The 22,924-nt window shown below is 33.9% G+C and overlaps 1 protein-coding gene across 5 annotated transcripts in view; it reads left to right on the top strand.

Moving 5' to 3' along the window:
• LOC123530779 (integrin alpha-5-like) overlaps window positions 1–22,924 on the top strand; it is a 75,672-nt gene that overhangs the window by 3,115 nt on the left and 49,633 nt on the right. For 4 of the 5 annotated variants that reach the window (XR_008366277.1, XM_053518662.1, XM_053518661.1 and 1 more), the window contains exons 3-11: window positions 6,039–6,133; window positions 7,176–7,309; window positions 7,827–7,923; window positions 10,131–10,176; window positions 17,960–18,034; window positions 18,365–18,465; window positions 19,091–19,150; window positions 20,303–20,482; window positions 20,930–21,077. Coding sequence is in view for 4 of the 5 variants with exons in the window: in XM_053518662.1 (XP_053374637.1) it covers window positions 6,039–6,133; window positions 7,176–7,309; window positions 7,827–7,923; window positions 10,131–10,176; window positions 17,960–18,034; window positions 18,365–18,465; window positions 19,091–19,150; window positions 20,303–20,482; window positions 20,930–21,077 (936 nt within the window). In the remaining variant the exon portion in view is untranslated. Of the gene's footprint in view, window positions 1–6,038; window positions 6,134–7,175; window positions 7,310–7,826; window positions 7,924–10,130; window positions 10,177–17,959; window positions 18,035–18,364; window positions 18,466–19,090; window positions 19,151–20,302; window positions 20,483–20,929; window positions 21,078–22,924 lie in introns of those variants that run through there. The other variant, XM_053518663.1, reaches the window with a different exon arrangement.

The raw sequence follows: 22,924 nt of genomic DNA, 5'->3' as shown, positions 1-22,924 counted from the left end.
CTTTTTAAGTTAAGATTTACTTCCACGTATGTGTGAAATGTAATTCCGTACCCATGGAATTATGTTTGGTATTCTCACTGTGTCATTATCGTGGTATAATCCATCATTTTATCTAAAAACATGTTGTTTACCAAACGAAAGAAAAACATGGATTGTTATTTCTTCTCAAATATAAAAAGGCAAGATAAAACCCGTCAAGAGGGATCATTAAATCAGTGTACAGACTCTGTACGCCCAAACGGAAGTCGCTAAAAACTAGGCGTTCACTTTCGTTTTTCAAATTTTCTGAAGCTGTCGGTAGTAAGTATTTTTATGCTTTACTCTGGCTGTTTGAAATAAATGTTCTTGTTGTATATATTTTTCAGTGTATGCAACACACAGTTGAAACAGACATTAACGCTTGAAATTAAAACGTATTTTCACTAAAAACACAAATAGTCAAAGCAAAAGACGAAGCTAAAAATGCCCGCTATTTTGGTTCATGTCAGACCCGCTTCAAAATGTTCCATTATCAACCCATGCACATGCGTTTACACGTACAAATATGCATTTACAATCCTGAATAGCTGAAATATTGTTTAAATCAACATGCATATGAATTATGCACTGACCGCATAGTCGCAAAACTTGATATAAAACTGTTACACTTCGATAAAGAAATGATGAGTGAGTTGGTTTTACGGCGAATCGACACAAAATGGTCATATATCGCCGAGAAAGAAATTATAAAGAAATGATGAAGTATTTGGGATTATAAACTCCATACACTGTACTCCCTGAATTAATAAATAAAAGTTTTTGTACTTTACTTGCGACAGTCAAACAGTATTTTATTGGTCTATTTCACCAACGATGTCCTTGTCCCCGACAAAAAATAGAATCTATATGCGTGTTCCGCTAACATTTGAGAAAACTGTATATTTATTCCACTCAGTTTGACAGGACACTTTGTTTTCCTTTTTTTCTTTGTATTTTTAGCTCCACTATATATTCGGAGAATATGGGTGCTATTCTACTCGCCCCGGCTTCGGCGTTCGCTTTCTTGGTTAAAGTTCGGCAAACTGTTTTTCTCTCGCATCCTTTTTATTATTGCTTATACCCTACTGTAACTTCACATAAACACTGTGCGACATACAAACAAGTTTATGCAGGGGCTGTGTCCATTAAACTCAAGGGCAAGGTCACCAAAGATGTTATTTTTAGCTTATTTTCAGGTTAATTTCGGCTACCTTTGTTGTTCTGTCATATCTTTGTTATTATTGCTTATATCTTACTTTAACTTCGCATAAACATTGTGCAGCATACAAAAAAAGTTAATACAGGGACTGTGCCCATTATACCCAAGGTCAAGGTCACCAAGGTGTTATACTTGGGTTATTTTCAGGTTAAAGGTTTTTGGCAAACTTCGTTTTCTAAAACTCCTACATCTTAATCAACATCTGCATGTGTGGAAACAATTCCCATTAACCTGGTTTGGTTTTTGTTTGTTTGTTGTTGTTATTTTGGAGGGGGGTGACAATTATGCCTCTTCACAGTAACAAACGACGCTCTGCTAACAACGTTATAAACTTGAGGAAGAGTTCTTGCTGCCTGGTGGATTGAAGATAAGAAATGACCATGATGACGTCAGGAATGCATTTTACTATTCGCTGTGTCAGATTTTTTATTTCCTCATCATATTTGTCGCTGTTGTCATCAACAACCAAACATTCAATTGTCTGTGTACCAAACATATGCCTCAAACATGTGCATGTGCTCAAAATATGCACTCAGATCTGCTGCTTCATCACTCGGTATTATCGATTACTGAAGAAGTCTGCATGTGTGTTGTCTGCTTTCACAGGTGTTGAAGATAGTCTGAGCACTTTCTTTTCGAGTGATGTAAAAAAGTCTACATCTTCTAAACATTCATTTTTTTTCACTTTCCAAGCCCCTGATTCTTTAATGGAGGTTGAAAAAAATGTTTTGAAAAAAAAATACTACTGGAATAATTTGAAAGTTTTTGTGGACAGGGAAAATGTTTTTTTTTTACTTGTATAGATTTTCTGTTTTACTTTTAAATTAAGTTCATTGTGTTTTGTTCAGGTGTGATCTATTACTTCAGGAAAAGTGGAATCTAAACTGAAGTAATAACATCTACACTGGTCCATGACTGTTAAAAAAAAATGAATTTATAATTATTATTTTTTAACTGTTGGTTATCTTAAAACAAAGTCAAAACATTGAAATATAAGAATGAAAAGAAGTTTTAAATAGGCGTACAGTTTTTATACGCCCGGTTGAAAAACGGGACGTATTATTGGAGCGCCCTTGGCGGGCGGCGTCCACAGACATTGTTCGGAGCATACCTTCTTCATGCATGGATATATTTTGATGAAACTTGACACACTTGTTCACCATTGTGAGACGGAGTGTCGTGCGCATGAATCATGTCCCTAAGTCTAAGGTCAAGGTCACACTTAAAGGTCAAATGTCAAGTTCAAGAATGACTTTGTCCGGAGCATATCTTCATGCATGGGGGGATTTTGATGTAACTTGGCACAATTGTTCACCATCATGAGACGGAGTGTCATACGCAAGAATCAGGTCCCTAGGACTAAGGGCAAGATCACACTTAAAGGTCAAATGATACAAGAATGAAAACTGTGTCCGGAGCATTTCTTCTAAATGCACAAAAGGGATTTTGATATAACTTGGCACAAATGTTCACCACCACGAGACAGAGTGTCATGCGCAAGAACTAGGTCTAAGGTCAAGGTCACACTTAGAGGCCAAAGGTCCGATACAAGAATGACTTTGGAGCATTTCTTCTTCATGCATGGAGGGATATTGATGAACCCTGGCACAATTGTACACCATCATGAGACCAAGTGTCATGCGCAGGTCCCTTTAGAATTATTTCCCTTTGTTTTTACTCTAAATAGCTTATATTGTAACTTTTTCATTACTAGTATGGATAAATCGAGACCACTTTTCTGTAGTATAACATGCATGTTACATCCAATTCTGAGGTGTATTTTGACCTATCTCTACCTAGTAAGGATTTTTGTGTGGACTTACAATTTTTTTTAAAGATTATCTTCCCTTAGTTGTTACTATAAATAACTTATATTGTAACTTTTTCATAACACTTTTCTTTGGTACAACATAGATGTTGCTTTCAAATTTTAGGTGTATTTCAAGGTATCTAAATTATTTTTCAACCAAAGTACTCCGATTTATGAGGAAAAACCAAAACAGATCAACCCGTTTGGATTTCGCATAAAATCTTCTATGAATGAAACTGACTTTGAATTCGATGTTATTAAAGAAAATTCAGTTCACTTTGAATTCGATGTTGTTAAAGAAAATTCAATTCCAGATACATCACCATGGACCCTTTATACCCCTACAGTTCTTTTCGATTTGAAAACTGTCTTTAGAAAGTCTAAAACAAACCCTGAAATATTCAAGTCCAAATATCATGAAATCAAATCAACTTACAAGGACTATTTTGCAATTTACACAGACGGTTCAAAAGATTATCAAAGGTTGGCTGTGATGCTGTCAGCCTCCTTCCGCAATCAAAATTACGTTTGCCAAATAATGCAACAAAAAAAAATATTTACAGCCGAGGCCAAAGCTATTGATTTAGCTCTAAATTTTATATAAAAAAATAGCGAAGATAAATGTATTATCTTTTCCGACTCGCTTTCTGTTTTACAGTCGATTCATAACCGAAATATGGAAAATCCATTCATTCAAAATATTCTTCTCAGGGTTCATGAACTATCTTTAAAAAAAGTCTATCATATTTCGTTGGATTCCCAGTCATGTTGGTATTCATGGAAACGAGGATGCTGATGTAGCAGCCAAGAAACCCTTTTATTATCACAATCTAATTTGAAATTTCCACATACCGATTTTAAGCCCAACATAAACAAATATATTTTATCTAAATGGCAATTGTCATGGAACAATGCTTCATTCAATAAACTTCATGATATCAAACCTACTCTAGGGGAATGGCACCAAGGGAACAGATCTGTTCGCAGGGAGGAAGTTGTTCTTTGTCGCTGTCGAATAGTCATACCCGTTTGACTCATTCATATCTTTTGAATAAAGAAGATCAACCCGGATGTGTACCATGTCAAACACCGCTAACAATTAAACATACTTTAATCGACTGTGTGGACATTGCTACACAACACAGTACATATTATGACGTTCAATCTTTGAAAGAGTTATTTGAAAACCTTTCAGTCGGAAATAGTTTATCGTTTTTAAAACTGATAGGAATATATCAAAAAAATTAACATTTCATATTTTTATTTACATCTGGCAATATTATTATGTTTGCAGTTGATAATTTAACACACACGTATATACATTTTTTATTTTAGATATGATTTACATTTTACATGGATATTTTTAGATATGTTTTACATTATTCATGGTGTTCTTTACATTTTTACATGGATGTTTTTGGGTATGCTTTACCTTTTTACATCGGTGTTTATGCTTTACAGTTGGCGTTTGCAATATGACTTCTTCTCGGCGATATATGACCATTTTGTGTCGATTCGCCGTAAAACCCAACTCACTCACTAACTACCTGGTAAGGAGTTTTCTGTGGACTTGGAAAAACAAAAGAATTACAATAATTACTAAACAACCACAGAATTAAAATTCCATTTGCAAATACAGGTGCTAGTGTGAAGAAATTTGCTGTGACGGGCGTACAGTGTGACATTCTGGCACTTGTTCGACTAAGCGTACAGTCCGTAATTTAAAAAAAATGCGATTAGTGGGCCAGTATTATATCGGATAGTGGGACAATGTAATCGGCATACATGTCCCAGAAAAACACATTTTCCTGAAAACATACTCGTTACCATAGAGCCATGCTAGTATTATCGACGCGTAAGATATTTATCTACGAAGTAGCAAAGGTGTCAAACCTTTGCGGTCTCAAGATACATGTATTTTAAAGAATTAATAGTTTCATTACGAAATGGAACAAATATCAACACTTGATAAGACTTGAAATTAAGTATATATTGAGTTGTATCAGTACCTCTCAGACAATAAGTAAATTAAAAAAAAAAATACACTTACTTTATGCGTTGTTAACGAAAAAAAAAAACCAAAGAAAATCCAAGCCATCCGCGACAGAAAAATTTGTGTTTTGATTTTCGAACTCATAGTTTTTTGGCGACTTCCGTTTGGGCGTACAGAGAGTCTGTACACTGTGTAAATGACACCAAAACACATTTTAAAACTGAATATGTTCGTCCGGCTGCTTCACCTTTCGGAAGTTTTTGCGGACTTATATCGAAATAAGCTTCAAAGGTTTATGAAAAGACATATTTCTAGGATGATATCACATTTTTCTATATTGTAATTATTTCAGTCTGTTCTATGGAGTAATTATGCATAAAGCACTCTTCTGGTCTGAAATAAAATGCAACAGCATGTAAAACCCGGGAAAGATAGCACGAACTCAAATACTTATAGATCTATTGCACTTTCTAGTTGTTTATGTAAAACTCTAGAACGTATGATTAATTCCAGACTAGTTTGGTATCTTGAATTGCAAGTCCTAATACGAACTTTCAAAGTGTTTTCGCAAGCAATGCAGCACAGCTGGACATCTTGTTTGACCGGAAAAGTTTCGATTTAGAAAAAGCTTATGACACTACATAGAAATATGGTATTATGAATGGCATTGACGACTTAGGTTTAAAAGGTCTTAAATGAATATGTAAGCATGTAATAAACAAATAATTCGTTGATCGTCATAAATTAGCATATAATAAAAAGAAAATTTATTTGTTTTCACTTTTCAGCTCCGCTTATATGAAAATATTGAATTGTCATCCTTATCGGTGACGATATATTTCGATATCACACTAAAAACAAACAGATATCCTCTATATATCATACTCATGAAATTTCACTCGAATATTGAAATACTTTTCTTTTTGTAGACGTTGGTATATGTTAGAAAATGTTGATGTTCTGATGCACATTTGAGGAAATTCTTCCTCTAATTTTAGCAAGGTTAAGCAGATATTCGTCTTCTCACTGTGAAGAAGACAGCAGACTTGGAGCTACAATGAAAGTTTACAGAAAAAATTCTTCAGTTGTGACGGTGAGTAACATCACATTTGTTATAATACGTCTATGTCAAATGCATCGAAAGCTAACTATTTTAGTCTCCTAAAACCTAAGTACTGGCCAACTAAGTTTCGTGTATTTGTATTATTTTGATAAAAACAATTATTTATAAGCATATTTAACAAGTACCTAAACTTGGAGATCTGATAATATTTAAAGTATATTCAGATATGGAATAGACTGAAGATACATATGCACTTTTTACACAGTTAATAGATTTTTGCTGGACATTTTTGTGTGTCTCTAACTTGTATTTTGGTACGTGTAACATGTGTTAATGGTACGAAAGGCTGGTGGTGACTCCTCGTTTCACTATTCTCATTTCCTATTTCTCATCATACACATTGAAACGTAAGAAAAGTGTAAAATGAGAAGTGAAAACTGTGTATTAAATTTCACAATTCACACTTCTCAATTCTGATATCGAAAATGAGAATTGAGATCTTTGAAATGTTAAATTCTCATTTCTTACTTATCATTTCATAGTTTCCATGTTTTATAGTGTATCATAATAAATGGAAAATAAGAAATGAGAAATTCACACACTCACCTCATACTTATGTATCAAAAACCGAAAGGGAGAACTGTGAAATGTGATATTCTCATTTCTCACTTCTCATGTCATAGTTTCATTATCTTTAATAGTCCATTATAAGAAATTAGAAATTGGAAAGATGAAACGTAAAGTCGCCACCGGGATTTCGTAAAACGGTCAACCGAGCTTGCAACAATTTCATTGATGTCGTGTTTTTCGCTTTTTAATTCTAGGCAGTATTTATTATAAAAACACTTCAGTGTATGTAGAAATTGCTAAAGTGTTTATATTGAACTCATAAAATGTCAACTTGAAAAACATTGTTTAATGAGTTGGATATTTAACATAGTTACTATGTAATTGCTTTTAAAATTGTGCAAGCATGTCTTTATTAAAAATTGCTGGTAAATCAACGTTATGATTTTGTTTTCTAGTGTTCATGATTATTATACATGTATAAGAAAAAATGTGTGCCATATAGGTGTGTGCACCAGGATGGAAAAATGTGTTTCCAGAAACTAGACCTAGCCAATACCAGAATTATATGATTGGACTGTGCCTGCAATTAAGAGATTATGTGCCGCCAGTCAATTGTTGGACTAAAGGCCGCAATAGGTAACACTCATATTTCGTTTCCATGGGTTTTAAGACAAACCGACACAGTTTTTAAGATATATGGGGGCTTTTTGGTAGATGAAACAACAGGTGTCACACCTGTCAGTATTTCAGGTGCGGACGGTCTCTTGAGTTCCGCAAGCCAGTCTGACGACCTCCTTATATAAATAAAATTCTATACATAATGCGAGTGTTCGAACTCACAACGGTGAGGGGAAGGGAGGTTGGGGGTAAATAATTCAAATTAAGCGACCTTTACCACGTGGTTACGGAGCAATTCTCATAGCGTTACTCTACTACAATAAATATAAATGGTTCATATGAATTATTGGCACCTGAACGGAGCCATACACATTTTGATAGTCTATTGAACATATACACATTTATTTTTCATGTTAAACATATATAGGTAATGCAATCTTCTATTGAATAATATCCAAGAACAATACATAGTCGATATTTGGATTTACTACGGATTACGTTCTACATGTACAGACGTTTACCGATCTTTTTACAGGTGTTGGCCGTTCTGGGCTTCTCGTGATACTACGAGTTACATGGGACGTCCTGCTTTCACATACGCCCAAGGTGGGATATCGGTAGCATATACTAAGGTTTATTTAATATTTTGTTTCCACATTTTTTTTCTCATGTTTATCCTTGCTCATTTCACATTTGTAAAAGCTTTTTTTTAATTATACCCCCACCAAACTTTTGTGGGGAGTGGCTATACAAACTTGTGGGAAGCGGCTATATAGGTAGCACTTTGTCCCGTTCCGTCCTGTCCCGTCCCCTCCCTTTTAATGTCAAGGTTGAAACTAACAGTATGTTTGTAGGATCATAAGACAAGTTCACATACCAGGTCCCGTAACCTTTGTTTTAACAAAATTATCTGCTTTTTACACATGGAAAAATTCCCAAAATTTACATTTCTTTCAACATTTCTGAAACCTATTCATATATTTGATTGAAATTTCACGCATAATGTAAGTTTATACACTAAGTTCTATAACTCTGTCTACAAGTAATATTTTTACAAAATTAGTCGCTTCTTGAATTGAGAAAATTTGACAAAAATGATTTCTTTTAACATCTCTGAAACAAATTAGAAGTATTGCAATGAGGGGTTTAAAACACATTGAACGTATCATAAGTCAAGGTCACATATCAGGTCTCATAACTCTAAATTTTGTTTTTGAAGAACTACTTCCTCTTTTTACTTTTAAAATGATAAATATTGTAAAACCTATCCATGAATTTAATGGAAATTTCACACAAACATTTAAATACATTATTATTAATTTATATCAGTTTCCATAGCTCTGTCTTTTATTTTGACAACATTGTATCCACTTGTTTACTTATAGAAAAGTTGTATTTCTTTATTAATATTCCCTGAAACTAATAAGGGTATTGCATTTCACTTCAAAACAAGTTGTAAGGATCATAAGGCAAGTTCACGTCCAATGTCCCATAATTCTGACTTTAATTTTGACTTACTTCTCATTTTGCGCGTTGAGCATGCACTTAATAGTGCTAAATCATTTAATAAAACCTATGCATCTTCACACAATGTGTAATAACAATGCAATAATATGCACTTGCAGGCTGGTTTGGTCTGCACTGGTCGCAAAGGCAAAACCACTTGCCGGTTAAATAGCTGTCGCACCACTGCAGATATTTAATTGGAATTTTACATAAACCTGTTGTCTTATGACGAAAAATTGGTGATAACAAGTCCAGTATCTCTAACTGCATTTGTATACAAAATTGTATCCCTTTGTTATTGTAATTAACTTTTCTAATCTTTAATATTTAAGAGAATGACATTGATTTTTTTCAAGGGACTTTATGCATAATTGTAAAAAGGACGGAAAGGCACAATAATCATAACTCTATTGCATGCAATGATAAAATCATCTCCCATGTTACACGATTTTTAAATTTAATTTTTAAACTAATGGGAATTTTACATGACTTAGCACCGTAAAAGATGTTTGAACATAACAAGTCTCGTACTTGATTGTTAAACAAAATTGTCTTCCTTTTTCAATTAATTGTATACAATTTTTTTCACTTTCAGTATTGAAGAGAATGACATTAATTCCACTGAATGAATTTGATACAATTTGAAACTGATACATGTCATTCAGAGGAATTGAAATACACATTTCATCATACAACTGCCCTGGTTAATGATACAGTTATCTGCCCTTTTTTACTTCTTTTTAATCAGTTTAAAAGTCAATAAATTGAAAAGCACAAGAACTGTAAGTTTTTCGAATATAGATAAAATTATCTCCCGGGATGAACATTAAAGGTGCAGTGAGTGATAGTGAGTATTAGTTATTACTGATACAACCTATTCTAAGTACTTTAGTCGGGGTATGAGTCGCATTAAGTGACAGCTCTAGTACCACATTTTTCGGCTACTATAAACTATTGTTGTACTGTTTAATTTCTTTCACGCCTTATATGATCAGGTCCACTTCTGACATTTTATATTTCATGCGTATGAACAATAGAAAAATTGAAGATTGTCTTCGGAGATTATAATAACCTAATAATTTTTAATTGTAATTAACCTGTTTCAATAAAATGAAACAAAAACTCACACCGGAAGTGACGTATTGTCTCAATCTAGCATCAGTGTTGATTCATAAATCTGACCTAGATAAACAAAAATGGACCTTTTCTTTCTGCTTTACATTTCCAAAAATAAATGTATATAACATTGCTGTAACTTATGACGAGGTGTTGTTTAGGTTTTGGCACGCACGAGAATGCAAAGATTTCCTTTTTTTTCATATTTGAATTGCAGGATGGTACTGAAGTTATAAGTGGTCCAGGAGCGGATGACTGGAGAGGTATGCAATGCAATAACTTTTCTAAATATTTCAGTTTTGAGAATGCAGTTTTAAGACATATCGGTAACTACTGCCGCCCCGCTTGATACCTTTAGCCTTTCTCCTGATAGACAGTGGATATGAATGATTTGCTAAACATGTATATTCCGTCTGTCCGGTTTTATCCACCGGAATGTAAGGATGTCACGAGGGTAATTAACTCTTAAAGCTGCTGGAAACTCATGCTTGCTTTTCTTTATCCCTGCAAGTAAACAATTCATATAGGATTGAAGTACATGAGCAGAAAAATTATTAATAAAAAGCAATAGGACGGCTAAATTTTCTCTAATTTAGTGCCTAATAAACGCAAATGAGATTTTATTTCATTTAGAAATCAAGAATAATTCTGGTACCATCCGTTTTCTTTTTCTTAAATTGGTGTTATCTACAATTAGCGGGATTTGACTGGCACTTTGCGTTCAGGACAAAAGGAGGGCGAAGCAAATATACAGAAAAGGTATTGTGCCCAATGAATATTCCCTAGTCTAAATATATCTTTGCGACGTCGCTTAGTACTTATACACTTTTAAACACTAAACTCGTGTTCATACAATGAATGTTTTTCTTATATCTACTGATATCAGGCAATATTTTAATTTGTATGGAAAATTCCTAAGAAGAAAGTCCGCGCTTAGAAGTGATTTTAGGACTTAAAATGTAGCTGCAAGTACACAGGTAACCAACGATAGGTCCTGGCTAAAAAGTCCGTCAATAAGAATATTAACTTTGGTTCGGAAATAAGTTTCCATTCGAAACATTCAGTCAGTAAGGGTTTCGCTTGATAGCACAAAAGCGTTATTTATATAAATAACAAGTGTCCGTCTTTCATTGGTTATTATTCCAATATATTGAGACACCGTATGTTTTGTATTCATCCCTTTTAATGTTGGACGCTGCGCAGTCCTTTTTAAATATTTGTAGCGAAACAGGTAGTAGACATCAAGCTAGGCAGATCAAAAAGCTCAATGGGATTAAGCATCTTTGATATTTGTCTTTTGGCCTGTTCCTCTTGTTGCCCTTCCTCGAGGACATGAGTGTATGTATCTTGTGATTTTACTTTTGTACATATTCACATAATAGTTTTCCGTCTAATGGTCTCGTCCAAATTTTAAAGATAAATGATTCTTGAGTTTTAATAAGCGAATTTCATTGCAAGAACAGAAAATGAAATAAACAAAATCACATAGTTGATTTTGGGGTTAATAAAATTTATTTCGTATTTCGTGTCTAATATGTGACGATTTCACTATGTCCTTGCAAATTATATTCTCTTGTTAAATAAACGGAAAACAATGATGTGAGTTATTGTGACATTGAAACGATGGGATTAAGTCGTGAAATATTATATTATTACAATCCTGCTTTTGGTGAAATTTTGGTATGTCATTAAGAATAAGGGTAAATTTTCAGTAAATCACTAAATGTAAACACTGAATTCACCTCTTTTTTAAGAAGCGAGTTGAAAAAGAGCAAGTGACGCTATTGTTATCTGGAACATGAAAACTGTTGGTTACAATCGATCCCTTTTCACCGTCTGTACTCACATACAAGAATCCGTTTTCTCTGTAAATCTTATACATTATGTATAGTAGCCACTCGCCTTTCTTTTTAAGTTGTTGTAACTCAGTCCCGGTAAATTGTGTAGCAAACCCTACATGTATCTTGGAAGAATCAGTTTTTTTTTCTGTGTTGACTATCCTCCAAAAGAAGTAGAGTAGTGCATACAAGTTGTTTAATTTTAAGAATATTGACACAGTTTCAAACGTCGCGTTGAAAAGAAGTTAAGACTTTTAAATTTTGTGTACTGCAGTGTACAAATAAGGGTTCATTTGTGCATTTCGTGTTATTATCACTTAAATGAATTATTTACATTAAAGTATGTCGTATCACCTCCCCAGCTATACTCAGATTTCGAAGGCTTAATTCTTGTTTATTTCTATACCTTTGTCCTCAAAAATACTAGTCATTTACATTGATCATAACATGGCGACGACATGTTGCGTACAATATTCAGTTCACTTGCTCAAAGTAAGATTTAAAAATAAAAATAATCAAAGGCCTGAAGGGCCTGAGTCGGCTAATGATTGATGTACTGACAGTATAGTCTACCAGTTTCAGTTTGTTTTTAGTTTTTTTCCCCAACTTAAGAGAGATTTTGTTACAATAAATGAAATGGCGATTCGGTCGATGCCTAGTAAAACTTTAATTGACATTATACAAGTATCTAAACCCAATATATTTCTCTAAAATTGAAGAGTGGTTCGCAGAAATAAAAATTTGACAGCTGACACTAAGATACTGCCCATGACTTTATATATTTGTCCAGTAAACATTTGCCTCCGGCATTGCCAAAAGAGGCTATTATCGGCTGGTATATATTCGCACATGATAAAATTTGAATATGACAATTTATAATATTAAAATTTTACAGCGCGGATTGCCACATACAATTTGTAACGGATGGACGAAAGAACTGATATTTTACAGATATTATAATGGGCCTGGCGATAGCCTTGTCATAAGTTAGGTATTGTTCAGTCATATTATAAGTGATGTCAATTTAAAGTATACTTACTTTTGCGTTTAGAGATACATGTATGTAAATGTTGCTGAGTGTCAATATATAGTGTAACCAATATTAATAAACGCAGTTCTTTTTTAGTTAAAACTATTATTTATTCTATTTCAGACTTGTTAACCCCTTAAAAATCATGTCTGTTATCCCGAAGTCCATCCACTTTAAATTATCAATTTTGATTCATGTAGACAGACAGGCCCAGACTGGGCAGAAATTTTGTTTGAGCAGGGTGGGTGTGGGGAGGGATGTTTCTTTCCGCTTTAAATTGCAGTCAGATTTTGAAATGGGCGTTGCGGCAGGTGGTAAAAGGGCAAATGTATCAAACTGTAAAGTGGCAATATGGGGGAAGGGTGTGGGAGGATACCCCCTCCTGCAAGTAGGGTTTGGGGTATTACCACAAGAAATTTTTGAATATGTAGATACAGCCTTTGGTGCGATTTTAATTGAAAATCTTCTGTTTCAATTTCTAAATATTACCTAGATTCTTTCTAGTATTACAATATCCAAAGTATGACTGTCACTTCATCTTTTTACTTTCAGGTCATGCCTCAGGACTAGAATATGAGTCTGATATAGATTATATGTAGGTGTAATAAAAATAAATTCTAGAATCATTTCTGTTACAATAATATCTATCATGTATGTTACTTGAATGTTAAAATTTCATAACACAGCTCGATATTTACCCAAAATATTATATCCGGATATGATTACACTTTTCTCCAGTTTCAACAATATATTCTACAAATTGTGATGATACGAAGACATTTAGCAGCAATTGGCAGTATCTGACATTGAAGTTTACAGTTAAATTACCTCTTATTTAAATCTTTTCATAAAAACGTTGTTTCGTTTCGTCAAAGCAGCCAAACATAGACGATCTACTTTCGATTTCAAACTCTACAAGAAAATACAATTTAGTGTTTCGCCGATTGTTTATTTCTCGAAAAATAAGAAATAAAATCATTTTTAATATCAGTAGTAACTAAACAAACCAGTAAGAGCTTCTTCTTCCGATAATTTATCCGTTTACTGACTGCAAAATTCAACCCACGCAAAGTCGTAGAAGCGTTGTTATAAACAGATCACGCGTGTTCGCCGACAAGTGTCCAGAATGTAGTTAGGATTCATCCGCGAACTAGCGGAAGAATTAACGTACTGCACATATCTTATTCGGGTCATTTAAAATGAAGCTGTCATAATTTAATTTCATCGATCTGGTAAACTCTTTGATAAGAGACATTCAAATGCTTTCAGAGGTACCCACTCAATAAAATACTAGCAGTATGTTCTGGAACTATATTTTGTCTTTCGCTGGATGTTACGCAAGCGTTGTAAGCCTGCGCAATTCATAAAATGCACAGCGCAATAAATATGTTATTTGCGCAATGATTTTAAAGATTATTTTTTGAAACGGACAGGGTAACAAATGGATAATTTGGCTAATAAGTTAATATGCAGTTTTTATTTGAATTTGTGAACATCATATTTGCTATTTTGTGACAAAAGGGCATAAAATTCGTCACCATATTCATATGCGCAAATGTATTACCAAATCCCGCAGAATCGTTATGCGTGTTTATGCTCAATGAGTTACCGCGGAAGAAAATACGTGGCTTTATTCGAGTATTGTACAATTACAAGTCATAAATATGACATATTACATCGTATATTGGTCATAGCAAATAGGATTGACATAAACGAACTTCATTCGATCAATGAACTCTTTGAAATTAGAGACAATCTAATGGAACTACATCACTTCGCTGTGTTGTAAGGCCATTTAAGAATGAGAAATCGGGCGATAGCAAGGACTCGTCAAACGCTTGACAGCGTTTAGCCGACTCAAAAACCTAAGATTAATTTCATATCAAGATCTTAACGTTGTCGTTCATATATCTATTATTGGACATTCGGCATTAAATGTTACCTGGCATGTTTGCACGTTACCGTCAATGTGATGACTACAGATTGTAGGCATACACAAGATCAAGGCCACAAGTTCCAGGGTGAAAGAATCTTTGGTATCAGTTGTATTTTCTAGATAATAGCTTTAATTAATCAAGGACTTCCAGAATACGTGGCATTAATATAGACATTATATGCTGAATGTTGAGCATAAGACGAATATCCTTTATGCTTAGGGTCAATGACACGTGTATAGAAAGCTTGTGTGCCTTGATATAACTATTTTTGTTATTTATCGAGGGATTATCAAGGTACTTTGAACGATTTTCTACCGAATTACGTTTCAGTCGGAAATATTTTTATCGTTTTCAAAGCAAATAGGAATATATCAAAAAATCTAACAGTTCATATTTTTATTTACATCTTGCAATATATTTATGTTTGCAGCTAATATTTTAACACATACGTATATATATTTTTATATGGATGTTTTAGATATGCTTTACATTTTTACATGGATGCTTTTAGATATATTTTACATTATTCATAGTGTTCTTTACATTTTTACATGGATGTTTTTCGCTAATTCAAGCTCTTGTACAACTACAAATATTTCAAAACTGTTAACATCATGTCTGACTGCTGTGAAAGCTCACGTGGAAAGATACTGCGATAAAGTATACGAAAACTCTGGTAAACATTTATTTTGGTCGATTAAAAATTCTGGCGAAATCCTGGATAAGTTTAAAATTAATAGTTACAAGGTATCTACAGTCAGTACATACGATTTTTCTACTTTGTATACCACTTTACCACATAACTTAATAAATGACAAACTAACTGCCCTAATTCAAAAGAGTTTTGCCAGAGAGAATGCAACATTTCTCGCTTGCAGTTTTGATAAAGCTTTTTTTACTAGCAATATTATTAAACATTATACAATGTGGACCTGTGACGAAGTTTGTAAAGCCCTTTCCTTTTTATTGAACAACATTTACATCAGGTTTGGGAATGCAGTTTTTAGACAAGTAGTTGGTATTCCCATGGGAACAAATTGTGCACCCCATGTCGCAGATTTGTTTTTATATTGTGATGAAAGAGACTTTATTTTGAGCCTTTCTCCAGATACGCAGGCAGATATTATATCTGCATTTAATAATACATCACGCTATCTGGATGATATTCTTAATATGGATAATCCGGTTTTTTTTTGGTCAATTGGTGGGTACTATTTATCCTAGGGAGCTTCAGTTAATTAAAACTAACAATTCGGATACTGATGCTTCGTTTTTAGATTTACATCTTTCTATTTATGACAATATTATACATACCAAAATTTACGACAAGAGGGATGATTTTAACTTTAGTATTGTAAATTTTCCCCATTTGGATGGGGATGTACCTCAGGCTACATCTTATTGGGTATATATTTCTCAATTAATTCGGTTTCCCAGAGCGTGTAGTCATGTCAAGCATTTCAATGAGCGTAATCTATATATTACAAGTAAACTTCTTCAGCAAGGCTACCGTTATTACAAATTGTGTAAATATCGTAATTCTGATTTAGTTTTAAAATTCAATAGTAATTTAAAGACACTTCTGCGAGAAGGTATTTCTAAACCCGTTTTTATGGGGATGTGGTTTACAAACTTCGTAAGATCTTGGGTCATGGTAATTTTCCAAATGTGTTTGGTAAAATTATAAAACGTTTTATTAAAAGAGGTTACGACCCAACTGTTTTGAGACATACCGCATATTTGGTGTTCAACCCGTTTACAGTTGGACACTACGCTTCCCTCTTTGATTGTGTCTGACGGAAGAGGGGGAGGACTCTGTGATAAGCAGTTTTTAAATCCTACCAGGACTGAACTGTTTTGATATCTGTCTTCTGGCCTGTTTCGTCGGGACCTTAAGGGTGTTTCTCGTGTTGCTCTGTCTTCTGAAAAGTCATTGAGTACATACGTTTTTGGTTCTAAAGGTTTGCTTTTTATATTTTTATACACGAGCATTTTTGTGTTTTACATGCCATGCCTTTTTGTTTCCATTACGTGTGTTAGAGAGTCACCTGGAGGGGATTACTTTTATTTACACTGTCCCGTGTCTTTGGAGCATGGTGGGGGTAAGAGTGAGGTTGGGTGCGCACCATTAACCGGTTTAAGCTCCCCAGTGGTGTTTTTGCCACTGACCGTTCCAAGGCGGTGCCCCACTGTGTTCCTTTGTTTGTTCTTTTTTGTCCTCTTGTATAGGCTTTGTGTGTGCTCGCGTGTATGTGTGTGTGTTCCTTTGTTTGTTCGTTTTGTCCTCGTGTGATGACTTTGTGTGTGTGCACGTGTATATGTGTGTGTGTTTGTGGTGTACACAACGCAGTACATATTATGACGTTCAATCTTTGAGAGAATTATTTGACAACGTTTCAGTTGGAAATATTTTATCGTTTTTAAAGCAGATAGGAATATGTCAAAAGATCTAACACTTCTTATTTTTATTTATATCTTGCAATATTATTATGTTTGCAGCTGATATTTTAACACACACGTACATACATTTTTACATTACCGTTTTTAGATATGCTTTACATTTTTAAATGGATGCTTTTAGATATGTTTTACATTATTCATAGTGTTCTTTACATTTTTACATGGATGTTTTTAGGTATGCTTTACATTTTTTACATCAATGTTTAGGCTTTACAGTTGGCGTTTGCAATATGACTTCTTCTCGGCGATATATGACCATTTTGTGTCGATTCGCCGTAAAACCCAACTCACTCACTCACTCACTCACTCACTTGTGTGCACGTCTGCGTGCTGTAGGTTTCGTTTTGGGGAGGCTGCGATTTTGGTACGTGGCATTCCCTGTTTGATATTTGTCTTTGTTTTTTTAGGTATGCTTCACATTTTTGCTTTACAGTTGGCGTTTGCAATATGACTTCTTCTCGGCGATATATGACCATTTTGTTTCGATTCGCCGTAAAACCCAACTCACTCACTCACTTCCGTGAATTACGTAGTGGTCCAATGTTGTACTGGTCTTTTCAATATCAGACAATAACTCTCGCATTTATCAACGGCCTTTGAAAACTTCTACACATTTACTCATTTAATAGAAAGTTTGATATAAATGCATTAGTAAAGTTGATTTTCCGGCAAAACATGAACTTTGATTTATAAATATAAATCGTGGAAAGGTTGTCCACGAAACGGTAACAAATCACTCTAGTAAGTTACTCAAGTAAATTGATACACTTCAATTGTATAGGTGCATTCAGTATACCTGCAAAAGACTTGGTACGACGTCGTGACTGGGACGGGGAGAAACATTCATTATATTTTGGTAAATATATGTGTCACTGTTCTTATTCCTGTAGAAATTTTTTGTATTTTATCATTGGATATGTTTACATTATTTCTTCAAAACATGTGCAATTTTTTATCTGATATTAAATATTATGATACCGTATATTTTAAATGTTTTTTCGTAACACTGGGCCTCTCATCTGAAGGAGCAACCATTTTGTTTTGCCTTCCTTGTCTGTGGATCCTTCCATCTGTGCGAAATTTTGTTCCGAAACAACTAAAGGATTTTGTTCGAAAATGTTTACCTTAATAGCTTCATATTATTTTTATATGTAAGTTATACATATGCTACAATTTTCTTTGTTAGGCTATGCAGTTGCAACAGGCATCTTTGAAAAGGGCAATACAGAAAGCATAGTGGCAGGAATCCCAAACTGGTATTCTCCTTATCATGGACATTTAGGCAAGGTGAGCATTACAGATTATCAAACAGTTTCTTTCTTTTTTTTACATTTAACATGCCAACAACATCGAACGAGTGATGCTTCTGAAGCCTGATTGAAAACATAAGATAACTGTTTGACACCGAGTACAATTGAAATAAACTTTATTGAGTTGATTTCACATGAAACAGCTGGCGTTCATAAAAATGTCTTACATTCAATACGAAATGAAACTCTTCTTTTATTTCAATTTCTTTTCATTCGTTGTAAAACTTAAAATATTATTTCTTTTCAACGGCTATGTTATTTTCATGGTCACGTGATACATGTGAGGGCAGTGGTTAATGTAGCTGTAGAGGAAATACTACTTACTGAGAGTTTGAGGCCTTGTAAGACATTCTTTGGAAAAAATGTTTTCATTGTAATTCGGGCAGAGTATTTAAATGATGAGTTAGAATGACTTAAATTAACGGGCAGACATGTTTATATTTATAATTGTAAGATGAGAATTCGAGGACACTGTTCTTTACAGTATAGCTTTGTATGTTGTAACCTGTTTTACAGTCTGTATTATTTCTTATTTGATATCGTATTTAAGTATAAATTTATGGTATAATTAATAACGAAAACTTTTTACTTACATTTTCCAGGTAGAATTATATCATGGGACGAGTAAATGGGCAGCAATTCAGTATGGCATTGCCCTGCAAGTATGTTAATAAAACAAAAATATATTTTCAAAGCACCAATAGTGTAGAAAAAAATAAAGGACATCCATCCCTGATAAATTTCTCAAAGTGTATAACAATGAAATATTTTCCGTATGGCTTAAATAATAACTGTTTAACTTAATAATTAAAATACAAAATAATTTCTTTGAATTACTTCGTCGATTCGGCAACCTTCTACTGTAGATTCTACTTGCGTTAAGAGACTACCTCGGAACGACGAAAAGATGTCTAACACAAAAATATTATATCAGTTATATATATTTGTTATCTGATAACACAAAAAGCGAAGGAAAAGGTGGTCTTTTGATGTAGGTGGTCTTTTAATAGACGTGGTCTCTGGAGTAAGTTTGATTGTACATTTTGTTTTTCAAGTATAATCTTGGTAAGTTATATTCTTTTTTACCAAACGCTCATGTGACAAGTGAATCAGTTACCTCCCTCATAATGAACTCTATGGCCTGTGTTTGGTGTGCTCTGTGCTTCCGGGAAATCTACCCATACCTTTGGTTTTTTTGGCGATATAGATAACAGGTTCTGATTTATGATTTTTGTTTGCGAAACCCATTCTTACTATCAGTAAATGGTATTTACCCCATACACACAATGCAAGGTTTATAAGGGGAACCATATTTACGTTTACCGGACCTTTTAACTGTATTTTGCACGTGGTATGTACTGGTAGAACATCCGGATTATGTTTGGTCGATTATGAAACAATAAGTGTCATGGTATTACTGCTGTCCAAGAGGTTAATTCGGATAACATATCTACATATCTATCGAATGCATCAATTTTTGCTATAGGAATGATATTAGTTCAGATATGTGTACACTATCTCACTGTTTTCTTCTGAAAACAGACTTTAAGAGCTTTATCTCCGTCCAGTGGATACATCTATGATTGACGTTCATTGATTTGCTAACCAACTTCGGCTCTGTTCCGTCTATGCGACCTTAACTACATGCAAACGGAAAGTTGCGAGAAGAGGTCACTGTTTTGAGAGAAAAGCTGTTGCAATAAATTGAAGATAGTGACTTTTCCCGAAGAAAAACATGATATATTAGTGGTTTTCCTTCCTTTACAATCAAAATGTAAATTGCCTTTTATTTTGATATATTTTACCAATATCAGTGTAGAGGTCAGCTTAGGCTGGATTTAGAAAACATTGATCGTGCTCAAACAGGAACGAAATTTGGTGCTACCTTGGAAACAGTTGATCTTAACGGTGATGGCATGGACGAACTATTGATAGGTGCACCACTGTACACAGGTGAAAGGCCAGACGAAGGCCGCGTTTTCATCTATAGCTCAGTAAGTGAATATAAGTGTATTAGTTTTACTTTTTGGTAATAACGGTATGGAAAGGTTTTATCATGTAAGCTAGAAGCTAGAGTAAAACCCGAATTTTAAATACAGACATAAAAACTAAGCATGGAAATTTACAAGTCTGTACAGTTTCCCATTTTCCGCAACAATGAATATCAGTTTATAGAGGATCACAATGGCTGCGGGTGTTGTAAAAGTGGTTCCCGTATTACATTTGTTAAACTGGTTCTGCAACGTCACGTATAAGGCATCGCTTCCTCGACGCTCTACGTCTCAAAGTTTTACCAGTTGACGTTACAACTTTACTGCTACAATTTGCTTAACTTTTCTTTGTACAAGAACTAAGCTTGTGCAAATTTCTGAGCAAAATTGTAGCATAAAAATAGCATAGGTTGAAAAGTTACGGGTCCAAGAATATTTATTTACTTGCAGCAAACAGCCTCCGGGTCCGCAGTCTGCGGTCCAATAGGAATATTATCAGGAGCAGCTACAGTAGCTTCACTCAAAGAAGGGACAGCAAACGCGCGGTTTGGAACATCTATAGCAGATGCTGGTGACCTTGACCTGGACGGATATAAAGGTAACTGCAGATGGTATGAACAAATTGCTTTGAATAACTGTTTATTTTTCTAAACAATGTTATAATATAATATATTAATATTTTATCACTTGACAATGTTTTCTTCACGTTAACTTTATGATAAAAGTCAATTGAACATTATTTTTACCAGTATGATAATATCGTTATAACGTTGTTTTTTTTTTAACTGAATTTGAAGCGCGCTAACACGTTATATCATTTGACACTGATGAACAAAAACAGTAGAAGAGCTAACATTTAGTAGAGAATTATATGAACTCGATAAATTTTAAGGATGTGCTTACACTTACCCTTGAATGTTATCAATGGAATATTTATACGTAACGGTTTTACAATACGTTGTCACTATTTTCGCAACGACTCTAAGAAACACATGTGCAAGAACAAACATGCAGTTTGTTTAGATTTTGATGTCATTCCATCATATAGGTAATGAAATTGAATGTTTCTATAGAGAGAGAGAGAGAGAGAGAGAGAGATTAAGTTCGTATAAATTCTCTCTACTATATATATATGTATATATTGAGGCTAGTATTAATAGGATGGATCGTGTTTGTATACAAATCCGTTGTATTTTCTATTTTTAGAACTGATGTTGATGTTTAGAACTGGCAGTGATGTTTTTCTAACAGCCTAAACTTTCTTAAAACACAAATTATATCAATAATTTTTATCAGTGGAAATGTTATAAAACATGCAATTTATTAATTACTTTTAATCATTATTTCGAAATAAAAATAGATTAATTATGAACGCTTAACTTAAAGTGTTTTTCTAAAAGTTTTGAACATCACTAAGTCGCTATTAAAATTATATGTCATTTAAAACGGTTATTCATATAAAAAAGATATTTGAATACGAAAATATGAAAATTGTTAACATTTCAAAACTTTTTGTATTTTGAAATACCATCAATGAGCGGAAAAGTTATTAGAAATTAAAAATTCCGATCCCATACACAAACGATGTAAAAACATTTGTTTTGCCAAACACCAGATAAACAAATGTTAATGCGTGACGTCACGGCGATCTCTCCTATTGGTAATGTCCTTTATAAATGTCGCGAAAGGTTTTTCGTGCAGAAGACCAGATTTGGTAATTGCCTCTCCTTTTTTCAATTGTTTACTTCACTACAGAAGTGGCAAATTGTTCTTTAGGTAATCAACTTAATGTTAATTTACACCTGTAACAACAGGTTTTCCATGCAACATACAAAATGTTGCTATAACTTCTCCCTTTCTTTTAAGTAATTGATTATTAGTATTATTATTATTATTATTATTATTATTGTCACATTATACATGTTACGATGCATTTTTCATGCATTATTACAAGATGCTGAGGTTTAATCATCTCCATTTAGGTCATTGACGATCTATTTTTAGCTCACCAGTCACAAAGTGACAAGGTGAGCTTTTGTGATCGCGCAGCGTCTGTGCGAGCGTGCGTAAACTTTTGCTTGTGACCACTCTAGAGGTCACATTTTTCATGGGATCTTTATGAAAGTTGGTCAGAATGTTTATCTTAATGATATCTTGGTCAAGTTCGAAACTGGGTCATGTGCGGTCAAAACCTAGGTCAGTAGGTCTAAAAATAGAAAAACCTTGTGACCTCCCTAGAGGCCGTATTTTTTCAATGGAACTTCATGAAAATTTGTCAGAATGTTTACCTTGATGATATCTAGGTCAAGTTTGAAACTGGGTCAGGTGCGGTCAAAACCTAGGTCAGTAGGTCAAATAATAGAAAAACCTTGTGACCTCTCTAGAGGCCATATTTTTCATGGGATCTGTATGTAAATTGATCTGAATATTCATCTTGATGATATC

The sequence above is a fragment of the Mercenaria mercenaria genome, chromosome 11 (assembly GCF_021730395.1).
Source record: "Mercenaria mercenaria strain notata chromosome 11, MADL_Memer_1, whole genome shotgun sequence".
NCBI lineage: Eukaryota > Metazoa > Mollusca > Bivalvia > Venerida > Veneridae > Mercenaria > Mercenaria mercenaria.
This window is presented reverse-complemented; position numbering and strand designations above follow the sequence as displayed.